Source organism: Balaenoptera ricei, chromosome 14 (assembly GCF_028023285.1).
Source record: "Balaenoptera ricei isolate mBalRic1 chromosome 14, mBalRic1.hap2, whole genome shotgun sequence".
Classification (NCBI taxonomy): Eukaryota; Metazoa; Chordata; class Mammalia; order Artiodactyla; family Balaenopteridae; genus Balaenoptera; species Balaenoptera ricei.
The window spans coordinates 30,993,183-31,009,570 of NC_082652.1; the positions used below are offsets into that span (position 1 = coordinate 30,993,183).

The 16,388-nt window shown below is 33.6% G+C and overlaps 1 protein-coding gene across 4 annotated transcripts in view; it reads right to left on the bottom strand.

The window, feature by feature from the left end:
* Positions 1-16,388, bottom strand: part of ANKRD12 (ankyrin repeat domain 12) — a 111,880-nt gene that overhangs the window by 65,219 nt on the left and 30,273 nt on the right. For all 4 annotated transcript variants that reach the window (XM_059895554.1, XM_059895552.1, XM_059895555.1 and 1 more), the window contains one exon: positions 7,023-7,170. In XM_059895554.1, the coding sequence (XP_059751537.1) occupies positions 7,023-7,170 (148 nt within the window). The remainder of the gene's footprint in view (positions 1-7,022; positions 7,171-16,388) is intronic.

Sequence of the window (16,388 nt, forward strand, 5' to 3'; positions counted from 1 at the left end):
GCTTATGGTCTTCTTTCCAGGATGATCATTATAGACATTATTCATGAGTTGTTAGGTGTAAGGAAACAAAAGTGTTGGAAAAAACACCAATTTAGAGAACAAGTAACTCCTAAACATAGTATTTGAAAAATTTAAAGATAAGCCTAAAAGTTTAGTGATGAGAAGGCTTACTCAATCAAAGGGGAAATCATTAATAAAATAATATTTAGACCAATTTTAGAGCAAGTGGGTAAATGGACTGAATTACAAGCCTTTCAATAAACACTTATATTTCAAAATTTAACCCATTAAGTTAGCAACTAGAAGAATTCTATGAAGAATATTTGTCATTTCATTTAAAGATAAGCAAAAATTTTAAAAGGCCTCCATAGGTTGCAAAGAAAAAGGGGCAACTAATAAGTTGCACCAACAAATTGAATTAAATGGATTATTGAAAGCAGATCATATTACTGTGACAGATGAAAGAATAGTGGATAAAATAAACTTTCAATTATATTCATTAATATAAGGAAGTAGTTTCTCCAAACCTTTCTTTGGAAGTAATTAATCCATCCAGACTCCACATACCCTTTTGGCTTTTACTCAAATAAGTATGCTTATATTTGGGGCGTTTGCATGTGTATTCTTATAAAGATTTAATTAAGGAGCTAGAAAATTAAAAGCTCCCATATTCTGTCCTTTTACTCAACTACTTCTTCTTTCAGTGCTATACTGAGACTAGACCATAATAAGACTATTGTTATCTATGAGGTTTTTGTAAAACACTGAGTGCTAAGCAGAGCAATTCTCTCTCCCTGATATGTTCTTTGCAGCAAGGCAAGACAAGCGATACCTATATTTTAAAAGCCATCTTTTTTGTTTTCAATTGAAGTATAGTTGATTTACAATACTGTGTTGGTTTCAGGTGTACAGCAAAGTGATTCATTATATATACATGTATTTTTCAGATTATTTTCCATTATAGGTTACTGCAAGATATTGAATATAGTTCCCTGTACTATAAAGTAAATCCTTGTTGTACAAGCCATCTTTTTAAGTTAATATTCTGTTCTGGATTGCAAGAGAATAAGAAAAATATCAAGAATGATTTTAAGAGTGTGCACTACGTTTGAAAATTTTTATAATAAAATATCAGGGAAAGGGACGGAGTAAATCTATAATAAATAATCACCACGAAGAGCACCAAAAGAGGACTATCCTTATTAAGCAAAGCACTAATTTTATCTGCTACTTTAACACAGGTACCAGAAAAATTACATGTGCTTTCTTTTTTTAAAAAAGTTTTCCTCTCCAAATTTGCTTGTGTCATTATATAGGGTAAATCCTTTAATGGCATCCAAAGCCTCAGGAAAGTAGGCCTTCTATGGCTGGCTGGCAGAGATTTAGTTCAAAACATTCGAACAGACTCTACAACTGCGACCATGGACTTTGGGAACAGATCATATTGTGTCTCTTTACATTTTCTCCTACCACATTTATTTACGTATTACTTACATATGCCACAAGAAAAAAATCAGTAAGGAAATAAATAATGCCTATTAAGAAGAAACAAATATTTTTTAAAAAGTAAAGAATGTTGTATTTTTTTTACTTATCTAAACATGCAAACTAAAATGAAGTACTACTGGTTTATCCCTATAGATACTTAGAGCTATCAAACCTAAAGAAAAACAAGTGCCATGATGTTATTTGAGATTAAAGAACATAAATATACTGCTGGAGCCTTTATAACTATGTATAACTATTTTGAAGGAACGTTATAGAAATGTTTTACCCTTTTAACCCTGTAAACCTACTCCTGGGAATGAATAAGAAAGAAAAAATTCAGGGTACAATAAAAATACAATCTGCAAAGACGCTCTATGGCATTACTCACAACAAACAAAATAATTGCAAATTTAGCTTGGAGGCTAAGAAGAGATTCACTCATGTGTAGCCTCAAGATAATTGCTCAGTACTTTCAAGTTAAGGGATTGTCATGGCATCCTTTGGATGCCAATAGACTAGGAAAGAAAATAAGTATGATTTTATGACGGATAGTGTAGGAAAAAAGTTCCCTTAGGTAGAAACATTAATAACTTAAAGATAACAGCAGTTATATTATTAATTACTATGTCAAAAATTTTATATACAGTAACAGTATTATAAGGTGCCTACTCAATATTCATTCTCCCCTTACTAGGAATACTCCAATTTTGATCAGGGTGACAATATGCCCAGCTCAAAAATATTCGACTTTTCAGACTCCCCAGCAACTAGGGGAGCCTAACCAATTGAGGTGCAGGCAAAAGTTTCTAGGGAGGTTGTTTCATGAGTAAAAAGGCAAAAGTCTCTCTGGGAGAAAGATACCTCTGTCTTTGGTCCTTCCTCTCATCCTTTCTGCCCAGGAAGGATGTATCCTGTGACTATAAGGCAAAATGCTTAAGGACAAAGGCTACGTATGAGCTAAGGGTAGCAGAGCATAAAGATGAAAAGAGCCCAGTCCCTGACGGTGTTACTGAACTGCTATACCAACTCTGGACTGCCTATGCCTGGTCTTACCACATTAGATGAAAAAAATCCCTATCTATTTAAGCCAGTATTAGTTTTCCGTTTTAATTAATGTATCGCAAGCTGATTTTACATGATATGTCACTTAGAGGTCACAATTTTCTGAAGTTGGTATTATATGCACTTTTATAGATGAGAAAATTGGGACTTACAAGGAACTCAACTAATTTGGCCAGGGCTAGTAGGTGGCTGAGCAAGGACTCAACAATGGTCTGCCAGACTCCAAAGCTTCTGATAATAAACACTATGCTATGATTTCCCTCTGTTATAACTACAATAACTTATCTGGTCAGGATTCTAGACTAGGAAAGATTAAAAGTAAAAGCTAAAAGTAGGTGATAAAGCAAGCTGATGCAGTAGCTGTAAGAAATAATTTGTCTTCTAGATAAGAAGTAGTTGCTTCCATAGGTTCAATGAGTCATTGTATAGATTGGCCTCAACATTTCATGGGACAAAATTTATAGGACTTATCTAATAGGATAGGACACTGTGGGATTGATACTGGAATGATATAAGTAGATATACTGGAGATTTGCTGAAATGAACAGTATTATGATACAGCTATAAGAACTCACTGGCATGACTTTGAATTATGTTGTAATTTTTCCCCAAATTTTATCTGAATTTCTTTTCTAGAAAGTGCTATCTTTTAAAAAATTAATACATATTAAATAATTGAGAATTTGGAAAGTTTAAGACACACTAGGGTATCTCAAAACGAAGACTAGGAATGACTCAGCCGGTTGATGGCATTACTGCTGATTTTGAGGACCACTGAATCTTCCTTGGACAATATGAATGTCTTAAAAAAAAAATAATGACCGTGTTTTATAAAAATAATGTATGTTTGTTACTTTAAAAATTCAAGGCATATAAAGAATACAAAGAAGAAAGTAACAAATCATCCCAAATCCTGGAAACAAAATGTTAACATCTCATGAGCATCATGCCAAGCATCCTTCTAAATGTATATAAAGACAGAGGAACTAGTAGAGAGAGAGAGAAATCAACTTATGTAAGAATAAGAAAATATCATACATATGTGCTATCTTTAAATAAAAATCTGTAAGATTAACTTTAGTTTAATCCAACATAAAAAGAAAAGAAACTAAAGGAATTGCTCTTCTCTATAAGAGATACCATATACTAAAATATAAACACACACATATATAAACATATAGGCAAAATTTTAAAGGAAAGATTAAAAGTTTTAAAGATTAAAAACAGATTATTTCAGTTTCAGACAATTTCAGTTAATCCCTTGCTATGAGAGATGATGAGTTGAGTAGCACTCTTAGCATTTTCTCCTTATTCCCCACTCCCTGTTCTTTTACTTTTCACCTAAGTCAGGGCTTATAATATTTACATTTTTGTTCAGGACCTTTAATAAACCCACTAGGTTTAGGCTTAGTTCTACAATGAAACAGTCTTTATATTTAAACAATCTTATCTTTCTGTATGTGTGTTAAGTATGTCCTGTGTGCATATGCATACAAATATAAAGAATATGACATAATGCAAACAGTACATATTATTTCATAACCTACTTTTTTACTTCGTATACTATGAACATCTTTCCATACAGTTTATTCTTCTACAATGTTATTTTTAAGGGTAAAAGATCATATTTCTTCATTGGATTTACCATAATTTAACAAATCCTATATTTCTTGACACTCTTTTCCTGTTTTTTCTATTATAAAGAAAGCTGAGAGAAATATACTTGAAGATAATTTTTACTCTCATCAATAATTATTTATACAGAATAAATGACGAAAGAATAAGTCAAATGTTAACAAACTTTTAGTTTTTAACATATGCTGTTATATCTACCTTCAACAAGGTAGTTCCATAATTTAGACAAACTAAAGCAAGTTCCTATTTCAAACCAGTGACCAGTTTGTATGATTTAAGCCAACGACAGTTTTGTCAATCATTGTAAACTCTATTTCTTTGAGTACTATTAATACATTTCATATATTTCTTCACCAACTGTAATTCTGTTGTTCTGAACTACTTGCTTGTATCTTTTGTCCATTCTCCCATTTCTGTATTTTTCTCTTCACATTTAAGAGAACTTTAATTACTAATTATATTAAGATAAGGGTTGTCATATATGTTATAAATATTTCTCCCTTTTATAGTTTATTCTGTATAGTTTCAGCTAATGATTTAAAATTTTAAAAAGATCAATGTCAAATACGGGGTTTGGTGCTATAATTACCTTTCATATGGAAAATATCAGTTAATGGTACTCTGGACTCTTTTTTAAATTATGAAAATAAGACAGCTTAATTGTAAATAAGACATTTTGCCTTGGGCCTGGGGAAATTCTTCTTAATGCTTTGGATGTGTGTGTATGTGTGTGCGTGCAAAACTAAAGCCTTCATCTGTTATTTACTAAAATTTATAAATTCAGCCTACCCAAAATATAGAAATACATGTTTAAATCTATCAAAATCTCATTTAATGTTAGCCATGTAACCTTTTCAAAAAAAAATAAAATAAAATAAGAGTTTGTTTCATGAAACAGTCTTAGAGAGAGCTGCAATGTCCCACTAAATTCAAATAGTGGAAAGACTGTAGCAGGGGATAAGCATATAATCCAATCAATAAAATATGAATTAGACTATGTTTATTCAGTGCCTAAAGTTCATGTCTTCCTAAGTCTTTCTTTTATTTTGCACTAAATAAAAGACAAATAACCCACCGGATCTAATAACAAAGGTTCTCATGGGAAGTGTACTATTTTGAAACCTTATTTCTAAGTCCCTTCTTCAAACTACTAGTAGGATTATCACTGTCACTGGAAAACAAAACCTGGTTAATGTAAGTACTTTAAAAATAACTAGCAAAAGGGCTTCTAAGGAGAGAGTATGAGACAAGTTAAATCTTGTATATTTGAAGGCACAGAAGCACCTTCTTCTCAGCTAAGTGACCTAGTAATACCTTGAGAAAAATGCTTAAAAATAAGGAGGGTCAAACTTCAAAAAAAAAGAAAGAAAGAAAGAAAGAAAGATTCTGAACCTCTAGAAGAAGACAGTGTAACTTAAAATGAACAAAGCACATAATTTCTTAATCACTCAAAAAAGAGCAATTTTCAAAGTTTAAAAATGTCATAAGCGTTTAAGAAAAATTTTTAGTTCAAGCTAAGAGAAACAGCCAAATACACAAAAGGAAACCTACTTACTAACAGTGTATAGTAAAATTAAGTATTTTCTAAAGATTAGCATAAGGAGTTTCAAAAGTCTAGTCTTTTGAAAATAGTCTTTCAAAAAGTCTATTTTCACAGATTCTGGAGTCAAGATCATTCCCATACTGATGATTAAGATGGCTACAAAGATGAAAGTAGGATATGATCTCTGTACATAAATTTAGCATGTAACACTGATTTTCTTTCTTTCTTTTTTTTTTTAAATAAATCTGTTTGTTTTTTTTTTTTAAGTTATACAATTATTTATTTATTTATTTATTTATTTATTTATGGCTGTGTTGGGTCTTCGTTTCTGTGCGAGGGCTTTCTCTAGCTGCGGCAAGTGGGGGCCGCTCTTCATCGCGGTGCGCGGGCCTTTCATTATTGCAGCCTCTCTTATTGCGGAGCACAGGCTCCAGACGCGCAGGCTCAGTAATCGTGGCTCACGGGCCTAGTTGCTCCGCGGCATGTGGGATCTTCCCAGACCAGGGCTCGAACCCGTGTCCCCTGCATTGGCAGGCAGATTCTCAACCACTGCGTCACCAGGGAAGCCCCAACACTGATTTTCTTTGAGTGAAACTAAAACATTCTTAAGAATAGTTCATTACCAATACTTCATTCAGGGGCTAAAACAATTATGATAAACATATAACGAACATTCAAGTTTATATTAGTTTCAAGAAACGATTAGTTCATGGCTAAAATACAACCTAGTAATTTATTAGATAGTGGTAATAAGGTTTTAATCTATTATGAATAACTGGGATTTACTGATGGCAAGTTATCATTCCTGATATAGCAAAAGTTTTGAGGAAAAAAGTACTATGAACTGGGCTTAGGAAGCCTCAATATTTTTCTTCCTTTTTTTGAAAGGGACATATTTCTGATTCATTTCTGAATCTAAAATGCCTAAACTTTTTTCTTTGGTGGGTTCAATAATTTGTTCACAAAAACTCAACAGCTTTTTCTCAAATCTACCATATCAATGCTCCATATTACTGAGTAAATTTTCATCACTGAAATGCTCCCCAAGCAATTAAGTTCTTAAAGTGGTAAGAAATTTGTAATAAACACTGAGACTAAGAAAAAAAGCTAATTGCTTTTATCTATGATAGAAATCAAATTTGGGTGAGGAATATATGAATTTCTGCCCCAATGATAAACCTGAAATTCTGAAATACAAATATTTCTCTCTAAAATGCAGTGAACAAGGAATGATAAAGAAAATCACAGTAAAAGAAGGATTATGATTTTACCAGAAAACAACAAAATTTCCTACCTGTGTCTGAATCTCGTTCTTCATTTCTTGATGGGCTGATGGTAAAAGGAAGTTTACGTTTCATGGACGATTTCTCTTTCATCTCCTTGCCCACATCACTCCGATCAATTTTTGGAGTTTTGCTATAGGATGAAATCTTGTCTTTACTCTATTAAAAAATTAAATATGAATAAACTTATAACAATATTAGCTGAGCAATACAGTATTAAAAAATACTTTATATAAAGTAGAAAGAGTATTACTACAAACCATCGTTGTCCTCAATGTCCTTAAGGTCCACTTTCAACAATCATAATGTGTTTTCTAACTTATTTCATATTCCCTTTTACTTAGTAATATAATTTTAAAATAACAAAACAAAATATCTTGAATATAATGGAACTCTATGTCTAAGATAGACATCATCACCAATAAACAAATATATAAATCAGAAAAAGCAGTCTAGATTGAATTAAGCAGATTGTATTTTATTAATACCATGTGTCCACTCATTTAGATAAAGTATCCTACCCTCATGCCCACAGCAATTACCAAGTTCACTCTTATGATCCAACATCTGAATTGGTACATACAGCACATCTAACTGGGCTATGACAACTCCTTTGGAAAAACATGCTAGATACTAAGAACTAAGCCACATCACCTAGCAGGTGAGCATAAAAACTATGGTAATAAATGATAGATATCATAACCATAGAGATTTTCAGAAGAAAATGAGAAGTAGACTCAGACTGCAGAAGACACGCGCTTTCGACCCAAGCCAGAAAATAAAGGAAGGAAGAGTGGGAAGAAGGGGCATAAAAAAATACTGAATTTTTTTTAAAAGTAGAATTTATCAACGAAAAGATGATTCAAAAAGAGCAATATAAAAGCTTTTAGTGAGTCTAATCATGAAAAGAAGAAGAGGGAAAAAAAAAACCCGGAAAAAAAAAAGACTGGGATTGAGACCTAAAATACAATTCCAGAGGGGATATTAAAAAGTTATGAAAGAATACTGTATTCATTTTTATACAATTACAATTTCAAGGCCTGGAAAAATGGATTATTTTCTTGGAAAACATGCATTCCTAAACACTGGCTCATGAAAGAAGTAGAAAAGCTGAATGGACCAATGATCATAGAAAACAATAAATCTATAGCCAAAGATTTTACGTCTAAAAAAGGTACCTATTCCAGAAGATTTTACGAGAGGTTTTAAATTAAAAATTCAGGGCAAATATATTTCCCATTTCATATAAACAATACTACAACACAGAAATAAGATTAGGAGATACCCAATCCATTTTACAAGTGTGAAATAAACTAACACCAAAGAAGGGTTCAAGATAGAAATTATACACTAAATTGCTTATGAAATAAATGAAACAATAAACTGTCCTAAATAAACTGTCCAAACTTAGTGCCTTAGAAAAATATCATAATCAAGCAGGATTCACCCAAAGAATGTAAGAATAGTTCATTATTAGAAAACCTCAAGACAATTCATTATATCAAAAGATTAAGGAAAAATCTTATTATGATGTTAATAAGTGACAATAACACCTAAATAGACCCTACATTCATTCTTGATAAACCTATTAGCAAATTAGGAAGAGAATGTGACTTCATTATATCTTAACTGGTAAAGATTAGTAAAGAATAAAAGTCTCATACTATTTATTTCCCAGATGTAAAGGAAAATCCTCTTGAGCTGTTTTTTTTACTTCTGCTAATGAAATGGAGCTTCACAGGCATGCCTTTTGCTTATAAGGTTGTTTTAAAACGTCGATTTTATTATTATTCTGGTATAGTGAGGCCAACAGATCAAGAGATCACTGCCACTGAAAAGAGAGTTACTCACAGCTCCAAAGAAGAGGGGGCATGCCGCACCATGAGGTGCCACTGGGGGAAGCACCTAGGAGGTTCAGGAAGCAGAGGGAGGGGAAGGAAATGTGAGTCAAAGCTTTTATTGCGGTTTCCACAAGAGGAAAAAGGCAAGGCAGAGTAAGCAGGTTTAGGGTTGGCTAGTTTGCATAATTTCAGCAGACTCTAGGGTATAGGTGTTGTTTCTCTAGTTGTCTGGTACCTGGTTCTGGGGTGACTGTTATTAGGGCAGGGGGATAGTGGCCCAGAGTGTGAGAGCTGGATAGAGTTGGTGGTTGGGGATGGACTCTGGATTGGTTGGTTTGCATATGAAAGGTGTGGTCACACATAAGTTGTTTACTATCTCTGGGAACTGAGTAGCCCTGGGAAGGGCAGTCTCTCCAGGGTCACTGAGGCCCCAGATGTCAAAGCATCAGAAACAAAAAGGCATGATTAGTAAAATGGTTAGCCAACAAAGTTCTAAAGATTTGCCTTAGAAATACAAATCTTTGTTATTCAAAAAAGAATCTAAGAAAAACATTAGGTTGTCCCTTCTCCCTTGCACTTGTGTGAGTAAAGATACTGTTCTGTGCCATAAAACAAGAAAAACCAATTTGTTAATATGTTAAATGAAAAATGTTCACAAGAATTTATCAATCATACTCTCCTGTGCAATATGGTGATCAGTGTGAATATTCATTCCTGCTACCAACTTATTCTGTTCTCTGTAAAATAAAATTGTCCTTAAAAGTGTTACCTGAACAAAGCGTTTTTGTGAGAATCTTAACAATAAAAATTATTTTCTGATCTGGGGAAAGTAACTTTCAAAAGAAATAGCTATTTCTGATTGTCTTAAAATTTCTATATCATCAAATGGTATAAATACTCTCGTCAATTCAGGAGAGAATCACTGGCACATTCTTCTTTCATATCCATGACATAATAAACCTAACAGAGTCAGACTTTTTTTATTTTAAAATAGTTTAAGTCCTTTTCATTTATATTAATGATTTTCTTTCAATAACCTACAAGAGCTATCATACATAGCAATGAAAGTATTAATGGCAAGACAAGAATGATTTTCTATCACTGTTGATATTGAACAATGTGCTGGTAGCCTTTACCAACTCAAGAAGATAGAAAAAAATAAGAGGTAAAAATTTACCTAGAAAAAAAGAAAAAAAACAAAAAACAAAAAACGCTTGAAGTATATAAACCAAAATGTTAATGGCTATCTGTGGGTAATGGCATTACAGGTGTGCTGGGAGACAATTCTCCATAGCTCTCTTGCATTTCTGCACATCTTGCAAGCAGAAGCACTAAATCCCTTTATTCTATCTTTTCAAGGATATCTGTATAGAGAATAGCCTTGGAAGACAGAGAAAGTGTCTCCCTCTGGAGCAAAGGGTAGATCAGACCTGTTCACTGTTCAGTATAATAAATAATTTCTCCCTTTAGGGCAAAGGTCAGGTAGATTTATTGCCCATTAAAAAGATCTGGGGTTCCTCTCCTATAATACAATCCACTGTATATGTAGTTGTAACCTGGCCTTCTTTGCATCCCTTTGTGAGAAACAGGGCTCAGAGAACAGGCACAAATGCTGATATATGGCTACTGCGATTGCTGTGAGAAAAAACACTTTCTTCTCTATCTGATCCAGGAGTCTCATGTCTTCTGCCATAATCCATGAAACTAATTAGCTTGCAAGTAGGGGAAAACCTCAGATCCTTCATCTCAGACAAGGCAATTTCTGTTTTCATTATTCTTATATACGTTTTCTAATTTTTCTGTAATGAACATTATTACATTACTTGAATAACAAAAGAAAAGTTCTCACTTATCATGGGGATAGGAGATAATGAAGGTCTGAACTATATTGATGATGAAAAGGATAGGGCAGAGCTATTCAGAAAGGCAGACAATTAACATCCACTCTCTCACACTTTATGAATTTAACCCAGGTTTTAGCTTATCAGAAAAGGTTTGATGAAAGATTTTGTTTTGCAAATTATAGCTAATTTATAGCTAAAAATGTCAGTGGAAAAATTTTTAAACTAAAACCAATGGGGAAAAAAATCCCACAGATTAGCAGTGAAAGGATAAAATATTTGAAGAATTTTGAGGAGACATTTTTGATGAACCCCTGACTATTGTAATATTTAATATGGTAATAAAAGCACTTTATATAAAAAGCATATTGCTATAGAATGGGATTATTAAAAATTATGGTCTATTTAAATGCATTTAAAAAATTAAACTTTGGTTCAGGTTATTTTTTAATTTAGAACCTTATAACAGCAATGTCTATGTCATATTAAGCTGTAAATACGGTCTGTATTTACATAAGAGAACAGCTATATATTCATTTCTAAAAATTTTATGGAAGGAAAAACTCAGCAGAAGCTAGAAGCTGGCTTCAAGGCCAATCACTCACCAAGAAAAGACAATCCTAAGAATATGCTTTACAAATAAATAAGTGAATAAGATGGTCATGCTGCCTTCTCTCCTCCCCTCTTCTAACTTTATTTTGTCCTAAGCAGCAGTAGTAATGTGGTCTATAAGCAAGAAATTTGGAATGGAAATTATGGCCCTTCCTCTCTTAAGGTGCAAATGAACAGTTCAAATATCTACTTAAAACTAAGAAAATTACTTCTAACAACAGCTTTGGATGTCAAGCTGCTCGGAAATCCCAAAGCATGGCAGTAAGCACCACGCATACTGCCTCAGAAGGGCTTTTGACCGTTACCCAAAGAAACGTGTGATCTTGAAAAAAAACACTGAATGATTAAACTGAGACTGAGAACAGTTAAATATATCCCTTTAGGTAAGCCAACTGTTAATAATTAAGGAATTTAATAGTTTGTATTTATTCTTCCTATTTATTTTATAAATCTAATGATTAATAAGTATTCTTAACTTACCTAAGCAATATTTTTAATAGAAATACATTAGTAAAAAGTGTTTGCTTTTTGCTTGCCTCTATAGTTTTAAGAAATCACACTGTTATGAAGGCAATGGTCAGGACTACTGCATATTTAGTGGCAATCTTCAAAAAATAATACGAAGTACCTAGAAGAATAAAAGCTTCAACAACTTTAGCCTTATAAATTCAAATCCAAAAACTGACATCAAGTAGCTCACATGTAATTTCACAAATGCAACCTTCACTATATTTAAACATTTAGAAATAAAAGTTATAATTCCTCAAATCTCACATTGTACTCTGTCCCCACAACTCTACTGAGGTCATCTTTACCCAGGTCACTGTAAGGTATCTCTACTGACAATGGCCTGGTCTTTCCTATTAACTGTTGTGGCATTTGGCATACAGACCCCCTCGCCACTCTTCGCCATGTAACATCTGCTTCTCTCTCTGTCCTCCTTGCTCCCCCTCTCCGACTCCTCCTAAAATATCTGAATTCCTCAGGGTATGCTCTCCTCCATTCTTGCCCCACTCTCTTTGGGTGACATCTCGATACCTATAGATCACTTTTCCACAAATCCTCATACATTTATTTCCAGTCTAGCTGTTCTGACCTCTAGACGCATATCTAACTAATACTATCTAACTGATACTTCTATTGGATGTTCCGATGACCAACTAAATTCAACAAGTACAAACCAAACATTCTTCTTGAAACAACCTGTTCCTTTTCCCGAATGCCCTCTCAGGGAATAGTCCAATCAACCTCAGAGTGGACCCAGACAACTTTTTCTATACATACACAAGTTTCAGTAATTCAGTATCTTTTAGATCTGCCACTTCTATCCCCACAGCCACTGCCCACACTGCCTTCTGCTTGGATTTTTAAATAACAGTCTAACTGGTTTCTGCCATGGCCCTTCCCTTCTGGCTCACTGGCCACAGGATAAATTTCAAGATCTTTAGCAAGGAACACAAGGCCATAATGAACTGGTCCCTGTCTAATGCTTATCTCCTACCCTCCATCCTTCACAGGCTACATCCTAACTCTGTATGCACTACTTTAACAGATTCTTGTCCTTTTTACATCTCCTGCTTAGTCTACTCTTTACTCTCATTTTCCTGCTAGTCACATACTTGAGAATCCAGATTAGGTATCTTTTCCACTGTGAGACCACCCCTGAACGCCCTAGAACTGACTGCTTCTCTCCTTTGCCCCATCATTGAACACTCAAATACTTTAATTAGTGTGAACAAAGTATGGTCCCTGAGACCATTTCAGGGGAAATGCAAAGTCCGAAATATGCTCACAATAACACTAAGATGTTAGTGTATCTTTCTCTCTCATTCTCTAAAGAATGTATATTTGAGTCTTGAGATTACGTGACAAGAGATAACTGAACATCCAGATTGCAGAAGCAGATGAGAATCTAGCTATCTTTATGTTAAGCCGCACATTAAAGATATTTGCAAAACCAATGACACTCTTCTCACTGATACTGTCTTGGAATATACAGTTGTGTTTCATAAAAATATATTATTAACATGTAACAGTTATACTGTTTTTTAAACCAACTAATAAATTTAAATTTTTTCTCAGTTTTAATTTCTGATTGTGTAAATGTCAACAGACATACCCACATACAGAAAAGCCCTTTAGCCTCCTCAGTTATGCTAAAAAGTATCAAGGGGTCCTGAGAGCAAAACACTTCAGACACAGAGATAGAGCAATTACTTAAGAGTCTTCATAAAGATTTAGACCAAGCCTTAACCACTGTTTTTTTTTTTTTTTTTTTGGCCGCACCACGCAGCATGCGGGATCTTAGTACCCCAACCAGGGATGGAACACATGCCCCCTGCAGTGGAAGCGCAGAGTCTTAACCACTGGACCACCAGGGAAGTCCCACCAATCACTGTTTTATTTCAAGGGTCATAGGAGAGGCACACAACACAATAAGCATCTCATGTAAGGTTTGCTGAGTAAAATGAATAAATTAGTGAACTCACGCTCCTTAAGATTTGGCACATTAAAATACATTTGGGGAAACTTCTGTCTATGGTAGAATGAAGATACTGGCAACTTATCTCTACAAGAAACAACTATAAACCTGGACAAAATTGTCGAAAACCACCATTTCAAGGCTCTAGAAATTGAACAAAAACAACAAATTGAGAAGCATTTTCAACAAGAAAAACTGCTGAACTATGGATAAGAACAGAGATTGTCTTTGGCATTCTTGCCTGGGGTTGTTCTCATTTCCTGGCTAATGCTTAGTTAGCATGAAGTAGTTCCAGGGTGGGGCTGGCAATGAAAATCAGCATCTTTGCTGCCAGAGAGTCAACTTGAATTGACACAGAAGGCCAAAACCCCACCACCCAGTCACTCCATTGATAAAAATAGCAAGCAGGGTAGGAAAGGAATGGAGTGGAAAAAAAACCATAGTTAAAAGAGGAAGGAAGGGAGGAAGGAAGAAAACAATGTTTGAAGAATTAAAGTATGACAACAATGACTTAAACAGAGAATATGAATAAAGAACAATTACAAAGAAATACTGGATTTGAAAAGTAAAGTGACTGAAAATGTATTAGGTATGTTCAACAGCAGATGTGAGATGGCAAAAACAAACAAACAAAATCAGTAAATTCAACACCCCAAATTTCATGAAAACCATTAATCTACAGATCCAAGTAACTCAAAAAACCCCAGGTAGAATAATTGCAAAGGGATCCTAAACACATTACAGTCAAACAAAAGAGAAAACAGCAATGAAAAAAAAAAATCATCACAATTAACGGCTGACTTCTCATCAGAAACACTTAAAGCAAGAAAGAAGTGGGATGACAATCTACTAAAAGGAAAAGTCAAATAAGAATTCTATATCCAACAAAATAAAGGCAAACAGTCATGAATGACCACATACCGTAGAATTCCATTTATATGAAATATCCAGAATAGGAAAATCTATAGAGACAGAAAGTAGATTTATTTGCTATCTAGGGCTGTGGGGTTTGGGGACAGAATGGGGAGTGACTGCTAATGGGTAAATAGGGCTTCTTTTTCAGGTGAAAATGTCCTAAAATTGACAGAGGTGGTGATTAAACAACTCTGTAAATATACTAAAAACTACTGAATTTTACATTTTAAATGAGTAAATTGTATGGTATGTGAATTGTATCTCAAAAAACCTGTTTTTTAAAAATGGCAAAATCAAGATATTCTTAGATCAATGAACACTGAGAGAAATCACAGCTGAAGATCCATCTTACAGTAAATACTAAGGAAAATTCTTATAGACTGTAAGGAAATGACACTAGACAGTAACCTGAATTCACAGGAAGAAATTAAGAGTGCCAAAATTGGTAAATTTGTAGATAAAAACAAAGAACTGTATAAATATATATTTCTCTTTAATTCTCTTATTTCTTTAAAAAATAAGACTGTATAAAACAATAATTGTAACACTCTGTTGTTGAGTTAATAACAAACGTAGATATAATCTATACTACACAGAGAACACAAAGGAAGGGAAGGTAACGGAGCTATACTGGAGCAAAGTTGCTGTATTATACTGGACTTAAGTCAATATTATCCTGTAGTAATTAGCATGCACATTATAATCTCTAGATCAACATTTTAAGAATATAATTTAAGAAACATAGTTTAAAAAAATCATAGAAATTTAAACAGTACACTGAAAAATAGTTTTTAAAAAAAGGCAGCAAAGATGGGAGAGAAAAAAAGACCTGAAACATAAGAACAAAGAGCAAAATGGCAGATATAAATCTAACCTTATCAATAATTACACGAAATGTGAGTGGATTAAACACTGCAATCAAAAGCAAAGACTGCCAGTGCAATCAGGCAAGAAAAGGAAATAAAAGTACTCATACTGGAAAAGAAGTTAAATTATGTCTATAAGCAGGTGACATAATCCCGTATGTAGAAAATCCTAAGGAATCCACAAACTTTTAGAATAAATGAGTTCAGTAAGGTCACAGGATACAAGATCAGTATATAAAAATATTTGCATTTCTATATACCAGCAGTGAAAAATCCTAAATGAAATTATCTACAATGGCATCCTAAAGAATAAAATATTAATAATTTAACAATAAAAGTGCAAGATTTGTACACTGAAAACTACAAAGCATTGGTCAGGAAATTGAAAATCTAAATAAATGGAGAGATATTCTGTGGTGATGGACTGGAAGACATGTTAAGATGACATACTACTTTAAGTGATCTACTGATTCAATAAAATCCCTATAAAAATTTCAGCAGGCTTTTTTTTGTGGAAACTGACAAGCTAATCCCAAAATTTATATGGAAATGCAAATGACCCTAAAGAGCCAAAAGAATTTTTGAAAAGAACAAAGTTGAAAACTTACGTGCTCTGATTTTGAAAGCAGATTTGGGGTTGCTTGGACTTTGGGGTGGGAATAGGGACACACTGCAAATGGGCATAAGGATCTTTTAACAATGATGGAAATGGTCTAAACTGTATTGTGATGATGGTTGCACAACTCTATAAACTTACTAAAAATCCCTGAATTTTACACTAAGTGGGTGAATTTTATGGTATATAAATTACACCTCAATA